The 12,584-nt window shown below is 38.1% G+C and overlaps 1 protein-coding gene across 1 annotated transcript; it reads right to left on the bottom strand.

Moving 5' to 3' along the window:
- Positions 1-3,681: 3,681 nt before the first annotated feature.
- Positions 3,682-7,669, bottom strand: LOC113012912 (E3 ubiquitin-protein ligase TRIM39-like). The gene is made up of 9 exons (XM_026153355.1): positions 7,443-7,669; positions 7,258-7,351; positions 7,055-7,159; positions 6,051-6,284; positions 5,749-5,896; positions 5,429-5,455; positions 5,041-5,105; positions 4,505-4,627; positions 3,682-4,141 (listed from the first exon to the last, which is right to left on the bottom strand). The coding sequence occupies exons 1-9, from the start codon at positions 7,667-7,669 to the stop codon at positions 3,755-3,757; spliced, it is 1,410 nt and encodes a 469-aa protein (XP_026009140.1). The 3' UTR covers positions 3,682-3,754.
- Positions 7,670-12,584: the final 4,915 nt, after the last annotated feature.

Genomic DNA, 12,584 nt, shown 5'->3' with positions numbered 1-12,584 from the left:
CATGAAGACATTTTAAAAAGATCTTCCAGCACCTCCAGCACTGAAAGCAGCTTCAGTGCAGTTTCAGTGCTCTGCCCCACATAAGATACTCTAAAGTTCAATACAGTGTTGACACAGAATGAGTCTGACTCACCATCCATGATGCAAATAAAAGCAGCGTGCAGACAACGTGGTTTGTTGTCAGCTTTTGTGTCGGTCTTTGATGACTTGTTGCTTATGGAGGTATGTTCCTGTGCTCTGTCTGTCACCAGTGGTTTGACTACCCAACGAGAGGTTGTTGAGTCATTTTTCTTTTTGTTTTAATTGTATTTTTTCTTAGTTTGATCCTGTTTACATTCTAGTATCTGAAACATTTATTGTTGCTAATGCTGTAGTTAGGATTTAGTTTGTGGAGTTACTTGTTTTTTGTTTCCAGAGTATTACTTTTGTACTATGAACAGTGTGTCATGACTTTCTGCTTGTTATCTTTTGTTTTCTGTGCTCCATTTTCTAATTCTAACTTTAGAATTTGTCTAAACTCTGCGTTGGGATAAAAAGTTAAAAGAACACAGCAGACTCTCAGGGATTCAGTTCACATTTATTTCAGCTTAAATACATCACAATAATCCAAATTTTTACAATAATGACAAGAAATTATATATACTCAATGTCTTACATGCACATGATATACTGATGTTAATATACTATTGTGGTACTATGATCTACGTGCTACCAACTAAAACAGACATGCACCTCTGAACTCATAAGACCATGTGACGTGTCCCTGATCTTAAACCAAAGATCCAAACAAAGTTGGATTCATAAAGTTCTTTTAAATCAGGCCTTGAGCTATAATCTAAGTTATACCATATCAATAAATTACCAAAGAATGAGTAGTGTAAAAATTAGAGATGGCACGATACCACTTTTTTATGTCCGATACCGATACCGATATCATAAATTTGGATATCTGCCGATACCGATATGAATCCGATATAGTGTTTTTTAATCAACAAAACTGTTTTTTAAATATCTTGCTGCATTTTGTATAAGTTCATACTCAAGTTTAAAACAACAACTACACTAAAGCTATTCTGTTATACCTGTATGCAAAAAAAATATTTCATAGTTCAGCAATACTGATCAATCTAATAAACTTACAGTTTTTTACAGACGCTAGGACACATTTCCCAATACTTAGGTCACTTTTGCAAAACTCTTCACACAATCCTCCTAACTGACCGTCAGCTTGGCAAAGCAGTTCATTTCACATTCAAAATGCACTACAACTACCAAAACACTTCATTCAGGTCTCAAATAAACTCATTCTTCCAGAACACTAGCAAAGGTTGACAGCCGACAAACACACTTTGTCACCCACAAAACAATGACCTAAAAAACACTAACAACATGTAGCATTACACAGTGTTTTCTTGTGTAAAACAAGGACACATCTCTGTTTATAATTTCAATATATGTTACTGGAATGAATCAGACATCATGCAGAATTCGTTAATATTTGTTTCTGTATTTTTATTTTTTTGCACTAAGTAATCCCAAAATACAAGAATTTGTATACACACCATCCACTGATACACATACAATAGTAATGCTAATCTACTCGGTCTTCTCCATTTGGCCACATCACATCTTATGTCATCTAGGGCAATACACCTAGGAAAGAATCTTCTGGCATGCCAGAATTGAAGGAGTTGAAAAATTGAAGGAGTAACACCTGTGTAGATGTTCATCTACAATGAGAATAAGCTGTGGCTGGTTAAACTGCATTTTTAGATTTAAAATATGTTTCAATAAAATATTGCTGTTGGATTTTGCTGTCTTTTTAAGTTTTGCATTGTGTTATTGTTTTGGCCATAAGTTTAACAGTTTTGAAAACAGTATGTAAGCACATGCAAAATGTCCTGTACGTACAAAGATTTTTGGCAGTTGTTGTGTCTGAGTGAGAAGATGATTCATGAAATTTGAGAGATGTAGTCATTGAATGCATTTTGTGCCAAAACAATGATAACTGGTCCTCAGTTTAGCCCACATAGACTTCTGTTGTGCTCACTGTGTGAGGAGTTTTGCAAACGTGACCTAAGTATTGAGAAATGTGTCCTAGCGTCTGTAAAAAACTGTAAACCTGCACCATCCTCCCTATTCTGGTATTTTAAAGAGTACTTAGCGTAAATATTAAGCAACCTAACTAATAGGGTTCCAACTCCCAGCAACAAAAATAAATAAATAAAAAATAGGGAACCACCCCTCACGCGCCACCTCATGATGCTTAATCGACGTAATCAACCTTAATTTGATGCAGTGTGAAAAAAAATGCACAGAAATCAATTATTTTTCAAGAAATATTAAATAGATTCAACATCTTTCTTCAACAAAATTGCAGACTGCACAGATGGTACCTTCCCAAAGGAAAAAGTACTATAGCTTACTAGGGTATATATATTATACTTAATAGTTACTATATACAGTAATGGACTTCTATTCATTTTGCATCAAATTAAAACTTTGGGTGTCAGATAATTATTTATTAAAAGCTCAGCATTTTAAATGAGGATAAGAAAGAAAAGTATGTCTTTGTGCCCCCTTTTCCCTGTTAATGCCCTATCGGCCCCCCTGGCTAAACTTTGCTAGATCCGCCCCTGCACAGTTACAGCCGTCAGCTACGTAGAAAAAGATCCTGGAGTAGAAAGTAATATTAAATACATTCTAACAACAGCTGATCAAGCTTAAACGTGCTGCTGTTGTTCAGCCACTGGTTTCCTCTTTCTGGTGCAAAGTGGGCCAAAAGCAAACTAGAGACACGGACTCCCGACAGAAAAGCCGATCAGCTGATCATTAAGCAGTTTCATGATTGAAGTAGCAGCAGGAAGAAGCAGTCGCTCCATATATCGCTTGTTAAGCTTAACGCAGGAATGCTTTACAAACATTCAGAGATGGACTTACACACTTGCTTTACTTCTCTCGGGATAACTTTGTCGGAGATGAAATGCCGGGTTGCTAGCGAAGCTCCAAATGCTATCCAGACCACCACAGGTCCCGCATGCCACAGCCGCTCTATCACGTGATGCATACTGCTCCGACGTGCTAACGTTCTGAGGTGAGTTACGGCGTGTGGCAAGTTTTGTGAGGTGCTTTCGTGATATTTAATGGATCGGATTACATTTTTTATTTTTCTCCGATATCCGATCCAGTAATTTAGGTCAGTATCGGACCGATACCGATACGTAATATCGGATCGGTCCATCTCTAGTAAAAATGTAGGCAGGATTCATGCAGTGCTATCCACCGTAGTGATCGTGTATAGGTGCATCTTATAGTTCCTAAACCATCACTAATGTGTCGTTGTCAGATAACTGTGGACTTATCAGTGGAAGTTTTATCCTCATTTACATACATTTGTCCTACCTTAGCAGACATAAGTGGATGGTTCAGATGAACCCTCGCTTGGGTCTTTAGCTCTTTTTAAAAACCTCTTTATAGATATCATCAGGAAGATTGAGAGACATTAGCAAACCTTGTGGTTAACTTATAGCTTTTGACTGGAATAAATAAATAAATATATCCAAACACCTTGCAGGAGCTAAGCTTGGGCTTGCAGTCTGTACCAGGACAATATTAAGGGTGTTCGCTTTACACTTGGGAGAAGAATATTTTCTCCTGTTCTTGGTCTTTCGTTTGCATTTACAGATTACAACTTATCCAGACAATGAATGTGGATGCTCTCGAGGTTTTAAAAAGGATCCTCCGAGTCTCTCGCTCAACGTGCTGAAGGGTCTACAGTGATCCCAGCCTCGATCGGGCAGATGACCAGCTGGGCCGTGTTCTTCCCGTTGTCATGTATGCAGGGGTTAAAGTACGGATACAGCGGCTCAGTGAAAGTGAGCCCGCTGTAAGTATAAATGTGAGTCTTTGCCTCTGTGTTGTAGAAGGACACCGAGCCTTCTTCATAGTCCAGGAATATACCGACTTTCTGAGGAATTTCTTTAAGGTGAAGAGTGACGGCGGGCCCAGCGCAGGCGCACAGGCTACCACCGTTACGTCGGCATATCGCCCAGTAACCGTTATCAGGGCGAACTGTGATGGCGCCCTTCCTGTTGATGGACTCCTGGGCCACCCCAAGATCCCAGTCTGTTTTATCCCCAACCTGAAACACAAAGAAGGACAAAAATGATGCTAAACTGCGGAGCAGAGCTTCATTTCTTTAGGTTGCTTTTTAAATGATAATAAACTTTTTCTGACAGTAAACACAGCAGATATAAAATCCGAAGTGAACATCATGTAGCCACCAGGGGGCGTAAAGAGTTTTATTTTCCTGCTTGTTTAGATCATATACATTATACAGTCCTAGTCACAGGTTGTGTCGTTGTGTTCATGTGTAATTTTCTTTGGTGTATTTTAATCCAAATCTTACTCTAAATAAAGCTGTTGTGTTCCACTTTGGATAATATTCACACTGATCACGACTATAAGCTGTTTAGCAGTTATTTATTTTATCCTTTTATCCTACCTGAACCACCCAGTAACGTTTCCCAGATGTGAAGCTTTGTTTTCCCAGCACGGCGACGCAGGAGTCGAACCTGCGGGGGTCGTCAGGTAGCAGGGTCCTCCACTGCTGGTAGCTCATGCTCACCTGTGGATTGCCACGATCACATTCATACAACAACTACTGATGCCGTACTTGTCATTATTTTGCATCTGCCTGACTTCTGATCCACTAGTTTCCATCATTTTAGTTCCTGCATAATATTTGTCATCCATCAGCTGTTGTCTGTAATTCACAGACTCTAATTTCACAGACAAGAAATGCAATTTCTCAATAACAGGTGTTTTAATAAGTGTTTTCCCAATAATATTACAGGGCTAAACTGAACTAGTGTGTATAACTAACTAAGAAAATGACTTTACACTTAATTATACAAACAGCTGCACATGTATCAACACTTTGTTGGATCATTTTTTACAGCAGGACAAGACTTTGTTTAACTCCGAGCTCTTGTTAAGGTGTTACAGTCAGGAATCATGCAGCTGATAATTACAGCTCACCTTTTTATTATCCGGGGACAGGACCACCCAGCCAGCAGCAGTAGCAGGATCCAGAGTTACATCCACTGGAGACAGAAACAGAAGAAAAACACATAAAAAGATTTGCTATTTCAGATTTATTCTAAATTTTCAGGATTAAAGAAATAATATGAAAAAATAACCCTGTTGTTTTGAAGCATATTGTTACTGAAGTCACCTTTTTTGGCAACAGAGTATCTGTATTCTGAATCATGTACATGTATAAAGATTATTTGAATCAGTGTGATGAGCCACTTTCTTTCTACTGACATCAGTAAGAGTCTTTATTAGATATGATGGTGACAAATTTTCAGTCTTGTGTAATCCATATAATGTAATCACAATATAAATATCATATCCATACACATACCTGCATATTTATTCATCTTGTTTACCTCTGCAAAAGATCAGAAAAGAAACTGTGTCATTTTAGTGTCATTAAACATTAACGTAGAACAATTAAAATATTCACTAATATTTTAGCGAATGTTACAAGATTTATTTTTGCACCCTAAGTGTATCACTAAAGTTAGTTATGTGCAGACTTATAGTGTAAAATATGATTTAAATATATATGCAATGCAAAAAGTGGCAGGATTATAATAAAACCAAAGGAACCAGTGATGCAAAGAAAGTCTTGTGTTCTAAAATCAGAGACTATAATGTCATGTCATCATAAGGATTACAGACCTTCTGCACACAGCTTCCTCTCCAGTTCTTGGCAGATGTCGACCAGTTTGGAGAAATTTCTCCTCACAGTCCGTGCGTAGCTCTCCGATTGGACTCTGACGTCAGCCCAGTGCTTGACGGACATCGGAGCGTTCAGATGTAAAAAGTTCTAAAACAGCATCAGTGACAGAAATGAGCACAAATAAATGATTTCACTAACAAGCAGACAGGCCGGTTTGTATTCATATCATATTACAATCGCTTTAGATGCTTTAAACTTGCTTGGCTGAGCAGAAATATTAAACACAAGTACTGATTCTGACCTGCTGGAGCTGAACTGGGTTCTCAGTGTGCTCCAGGAGGTGCAGCTCACTGCGTCTCTTCTGCAGCTCATTGATCTCCTGGCTGATCTCCTTGAGAAGCTCCTCTGCTCTCTTCTCAGCCACCTCCTGCTTCCGTTCGATCTCCTCGATGAGCAAAGCCTGGTTTCTCTCAATGGCACTTACCATCATTGTGGCATTCTGAACGCTGGCCTGTATCTCTCTTTCTTTATTTCTCTGCAGATATGAAAAGAGTTGAATTAATATGTGAAATATGTTAAAATGCACCACCTTTGTACTTTGCTACCCCTTCTTCAATGAAATTCAAAACAAATTAAACTTAGGGTAAAGCTGCTTATATACGATGATTCTTATTAATATGCCCATAATTTAACACATTTCCCCCAAAAAGAAGACAAAGAAGATGACCTCAGTGAGACCAGCCTGCAGTCCTCTGATAACAGTTGATCTATTGTCCCAACCCACCTCCAGCCCTGCTTTTCCATGTCTCTTTATGTCCACATAATGAAGGTTTATTATATCAATAAAAACAACTAATAAAAGATCACAAGAGCTCTTAAAACAGAGCCACGCTGCCATATATGAATTACTAAAGATGGAAAAATACTTTGACTGAAGTAATCCTGACTTTAGAAGATATGCAAGGATTTTAGCTTTTGAGTTTCTATAGTTACTCTGCCCTGTAATCAGAGTCTTTTGTGCACAAGGTTACTTACACTCTGCATGGATATTATAGCAGGATAAACTGCAAATAAAAGCCAAAAGTGGATTCCAGGCTTGAAAAGTGAAGCTAATGCATTTTTTAAAATGACCAGCAGGGGGAGTCTTCTCTGTCTTTTAAATACAGTCTACATGAAGCAGAACAACACTGCTGTTTTTCTTCTGATGTGAGCTTCTACAAACAAATTGGTTGAAGTTTTGTTTCTTAGAGAGCAAACAGGCCGAGAAATGTTCATGTCTGTAAATGATTAAAAAGCAATGCTCACTTTGCTCAGCTCCATTGACTGTTTGATCTCCTCGGTCTTTCTGATTCGGATCTGGATCATCTGTTGATACTGCTCTTGGGTCTTCTTTATCCGAGTCTGCAGAGGCTGAAGTTGAAAACATGTATTTCACATCTTGGATTATCTGGTGTTCCTTACAAGATAATCCATGAGCATCGTTACATTTAACCACTTCTTTCTCCCACCTTGATCTTGAACTCCATCTCTCCTCCAGACCTATTTGGCAGTAGTGGAATGATGGGTCTCTGTGGTTTGAATCCTGGCATTTCCTTTAACAAGCTTTAAGATGATGATGTACATCTGATTAGTTTCAATCAAATGTGCTAAAACGTTGAAATAAAGCACTATAGTATAGTTACAGTCAACCAACCTTTGAAATCTTTCAGTGATTTCTTTTAAGGTCCTATTCACCCTGAGTTCGGGGCGACTTCCAAAGGATTCTTTGCACAGCGGACAATCCGACTTTTGCGCCACATCCCAATAACGTTTGATGCACTCCAGGCAGAAATTGTGCCCACACGGGATAGAGACAGGATTTTTGAAGCTGTACAAACAGATGCTGCACTGAAATTGCTCTTCAGACAATGTGGAGGCCATGTTTCTGACAGAGAAATAACATTTTGTTACCCACACATGTTGAAATTCTTCTGTACTCTATGGGATTTAAACTCTTTGGGTCAGATTGTAAAGATGCAGGTTTATAAATCTAAGTTTAAAAAGATCTAAATGGCAAAGCAAGAAGACTAAAGGATATTTTTAAACATAAGATCAAAGTAAAGCGTCCAGTGTGCCCTTTTCACTTATATTTCACAGAAAAGGGTATAACACATGAAAGCTCATCATGCTGTAGCGCAGAGAAAAGTGGACAGATTTATTTCAGATGCTTCTAAGACAACAACTACGTTTAAGTTCAATCTGCCGACTGCAAATATACAAGGGTTCACAAACAGAGTCTGAAGGTCCTATTGGCAACATATTGTTACATTTTTATGAATCTAATGGATTTACCAGTGAAGAGATCAAAAAATGGGCTGTGAAAGAAGCAATAGAAGGAGAAAATCTCAGACTTTTCATTGACTGAATTCTTGACTACAATAATTTTCTTTGTAGTCAAATTTAAAATCAAAGAAATGCTCATTATTTCAGCGTAGATTAACTAAATTAAAAGAAAGAAATTTTGAGACAATGGGTAAAATTCAAATGAAAACAATATAAAGAGAAATTGTTTCTGAACCTTTTCTTACAATTTCATCACTATATTAACTATTTTACTTACTTACTTTAAATTTTTCCCAATAAATCAGCCTTCAGCTCTTTATTAATGCATTTTATTTAGCCACTGCTCTCCCCTTACTGAGTTCTCTCTAACACTCAAACTCCAGTCAACGTGTTAAAAATGTAAAAGTAGTAGTAGTTGTTGCTCTATTTTAAAGATTGAAACCTGAGATTACATCCAGAATACACACACCTACATTTTACACAGCATCTCTGAGATATCCACTTTTACTATTTCTGTGCCTCTAATTAAAAATATTGCCGTCAATATTTGGATCAAAAGTCAGTCTATCTTGAAGAAAAGGCAGCTGATGTCTTGTTTCATGTATTTTTATTCTCTATGCTATCTGCTTGGTATAAATAATCACTTACTTGTTTAGGTCATGCAGGTAGACGGTCCTTGAAAGATATGAAGAATAAATATCCACAAAAACACGCTTGTCTTTCTATAAAATAAAACATGGTACAAAGTTCCTCCCACAGTGGAGTTTCCCAACGAGTTATACCGGTTATTCTTGTTCTGCCTGTTAGCTTTTCCTGGTATTTACTCTACATTTTAATTGCTGTTCACTGTTGCAAATGTTTTTGTATGCAGTTATCAATTTAACTACAGATTTAATCCAAGCAATTAATAAATACAGGCTGGGAATGACAACAACGTGCACTTTGGTGCAGAAATAATCTACCTTCCTACACAGATGCTGGTTAAAATGTACAAATAAAACTAGAACAATGGAAATACAAATAGTATAAATAAATAAATGGAGACAAAAATTGAAGTATTAAATAGATTTGTGTGTAAAAGAGCTATGAGCTTAATATGCTGGTTTAATATGTAAGATGACCTTATGTGCCAAAATTATTATGTTACCTTATATTATCTTGGGAAGAGGGATGATAGTTGTGGTCTTGAAGCATGTGGGGACGGTACTCTGGCTGAGGGAGAGGTTGAAGACGGGAGTGAGAACATCAGCCAACAACTAGCACATGCTTTAAGGACCCGTCCTGTCTGGTCCTGCTGCCTCAATACATTGAGGTCATCTAGCAGACTGCGTGCAGAGCTGATGGTGCTGATGTACCCGGTCACATATTCAGCATAGTCCTGTATATTGACAGAGCAGATCTCCTGTGTGGCTGCAGTTTGAAACACATCCCAGTCTGTTTGGGCAAAACAGTGCTGTAGGATGCTCTCAGACTCTGGGGTCCACAGTTTAACAGGTGTGATGATGACAGGGTTCGATTGTTTCAGTTTCTGTCTGTAAGCCGGGTACATGAACAGAGAGATGTAGTCAGACTGTCCAAAGTGGGGCTGTGGTGCAGCCCTGTATGCACCGTGTATGTTGCTGTAGACGTGATCCAGGGTGTTAAGTAATGTTGCTGCGAGATGCCACAAATCGTAAAATCTTTCATTGTTAAGTTTGTAGTCATTTTAAATCTGTAAACAGAGTAATTCATTCGAGGAAGCTCTGTGTCACAGAGGCCTTGATGAACACACCCATGGTTGTTGGGATGAATCATTCCCAGGTCAGAGCTGGATTTTTCTAATCCATCCTATGTGACACAAAGCCAGCTAAAAATATGCAGCAATGCTTTTCAGGTCATTTACAGTAATTGCATTAGGTAGTGGCATATCGGTATAAACACACCCAAATAAAGACAATAAACACCATCAGCAGCCAGCACACAGACTGGCTCCCTGATACCAGTATCTTTTAAAGCTTCAATTATTCCTGGTTTATGTAGAAGAAGAAAGGAGGTGCTACCCGCTCCTGCTTCTGTTAGAAATATCACTGTTCCTACTCTGCTCTGTTTTGTTTCACTGGGTCACACTCATACTGTGTCATGACTCATTCAGGTTCCCGCTGGACGCGTCCTGTTTAACCTTTCAGCTGAATGCCACACCAAACTCACGTGTTTCACACTTCCAGTACAATAAGTATTAATTCTATTGTTCTTGCTTGTTCTCTGCACGAGCGTTGCCAATATGCACGTGTGTAAACCTGGTACACTGTCACAGCATTGCCCTTTGAACTAGGAAGTCATTTTTACCATGACAATTTTGGTTTCCAGTAATCTTCTAAAACAGTTTCCCCAAAAGAGATGACAGGTGAAACTGCTAGTGTAAAACTTCCTGGTATTTTTTGTTATTCAGCTCTTCACGTGCTATCTATAAATATACTGAACAGTGATGTGGGTATAAAGACTGGTAAAGAGGACCAGCTCTGTCTTGGCCAGTCCCCTAGACTCCAAAGAGGAGGATGTTAGCCAAGCAAAGGTTTATTATGGACAACACTGCAAACCCCCTGCATGATACTGCAGAGGCCCTGAGCAGCTCCTTCAGCAACAGACTCTTCCTGGCACTGTGTAGGAGACAGGTTCTTTATTCCTGCCTGTCTGGTTAGGCTCCTCCTACGCTCACCAGACAAAACATGACACACATGCTTACCAAATCCTTGATGAGAAGGAAGAATGAGGCTTTGGGAATTTAGGCCACGTAGTGAAAAGATTGACAAACACAAGGATTAGCTCATGTGGACGTCAAAGTTCACTTCCAGTTGGATGACACAGTTTTATTTGTTTGAGCTATTAGCATTAATTTTTCAGTTTTTAGTGAAGTTTTATTTGACTTGCTTCCCTTACAACTACCAGAAAAAAAAATCACAGTTTGGTGTTAAAGTACTTCCTGGTACTCTGAAAGGCCTAAAGTGAAACTCCACACGTGTTCCCCTGATCCCCAACACAGCTGTCAGGAACAATGACAGAATGATAAATCATCTTGTAAACGTTTTCTCACGTGGCTGTTACGCCCATGTTTTTAGCCTGGCTAACTGTTCCTGTTGTGCTGCTCACAAATATGCAAGCCTTATTTACGTGTAACACACTTAAATATAAAGTCTGGAATTCTCGGGATTCAACACACTAACAAACTATTTCTTTGTTGATTTTCAAAGCAGACTGACCTGACATAACAAACAATATGCTATCTCCATTCTGGAAGTAAGGAGCACAACCTGCCTGTTTTGTTAAGAAAGCTATTATGATAACTTCAAATATCCCAGTCTCAACTAGTTTGGGTCAAGTTAGTGGTTGATATGACTTCAAACACTGAGGCGTCCTCCCTAACTGATGTGAAAAGCACCTGATAAAATACAGAACCGATTTTTGAGTTAAATTAAAAAAGTCTTTGTAAAAGTGATGCCTGTGAAACCAATTCAAACCTACTTCCTGTCAACATTATGCCAGTGTGATTGTGTAAAAGGAAGCAACGATTCAATATTAATAACTATAAATGATTAAAAAAGGAAACCCAGAATGGACAAAAAAAAATGCAAGTAGATAAAAGGGATTTTAAATGATTAAAGCAGCTGACATGGAAAAAGAGACAGAACAAAGTACTTTCATTATTATTATACACATTGGTTACGCTCATCAAAGAAAAAACACAAGAACAACAAAAGCAAACACTCTTCCATCACTTTGGACGCCAGTATTTGTCCCAAAATGAACAATGTTGGACTCTGTGGATAAAAGGCAGTATACTGGTGCATACAGTATACAGTATACTATATTGACAGTAAATTCTGTCTGTAGACAGAATTTAGAAAACAAGAAAGAGCTAAAACATTGTATTTACTTCTTTCTAATCAAAACCATAAATTAGATCAGCGGACTCAAATGTTACTGAACCTCATCTCAAAGGTCACAACTGTATTTTAAAAAAATGATAGCATATAGGCAAAGTCAAAGTCAAATTTCTTTATATAGCACATTTACGACAACAACCGTTGACCAAGGTGCTGTACAATTAAGACAATTAAAAGAAATAAAAACATGACAAGAGTTAAGAAAAAGAATCATAAAATTAGAAGATTTGAGTGAGAAATAAGATAAATAAAAGTAATACAAACTCATTCTGATTTAAAAGCCAAGGAATAAAAGATACAGCAAATGAACAACAATCAACTACGTATTCTTACTAGGTGACGTCAACATTTTTTAATGAGTGAATGAGTCACAGCTCATTGTTTGGTGACTTAACAAAAACAGATTCCTCTGAAGATGGTCAGGTACAAGTACTGAAAGTGAACAAGCATGAATGAAGAAACAGCCAAGAAACAAACAAACAACAACAACAACATTTATTTTTCACTTCCCGTTTTACACTTTCAAGTAAAAGATCCACGCAGGATCAGTCCCCTTCCTCCTGACATGTAAGAACTGAAGTCTCTCTCACAGG

Source organism: Astatotilapia calliptera, chromosome 3, assembly GCF_900246225.1.
Source record: "Astatotilapia calliptera chromosome 3, fAstCal1.2, whole genome shotgun sequence".
Lineage (NCBI taxonomy): Eukaryota > Metazoa > Chordata > Actinopteri > Cichliformes > Cichlidae > Astatotilapia > Astatotilapia calliptera.
The sequence above is the reverse complement of the archived record's forward strand: the minus strand, read 5'-3'. Positions and strand labels throughout refer to the sequence as shown.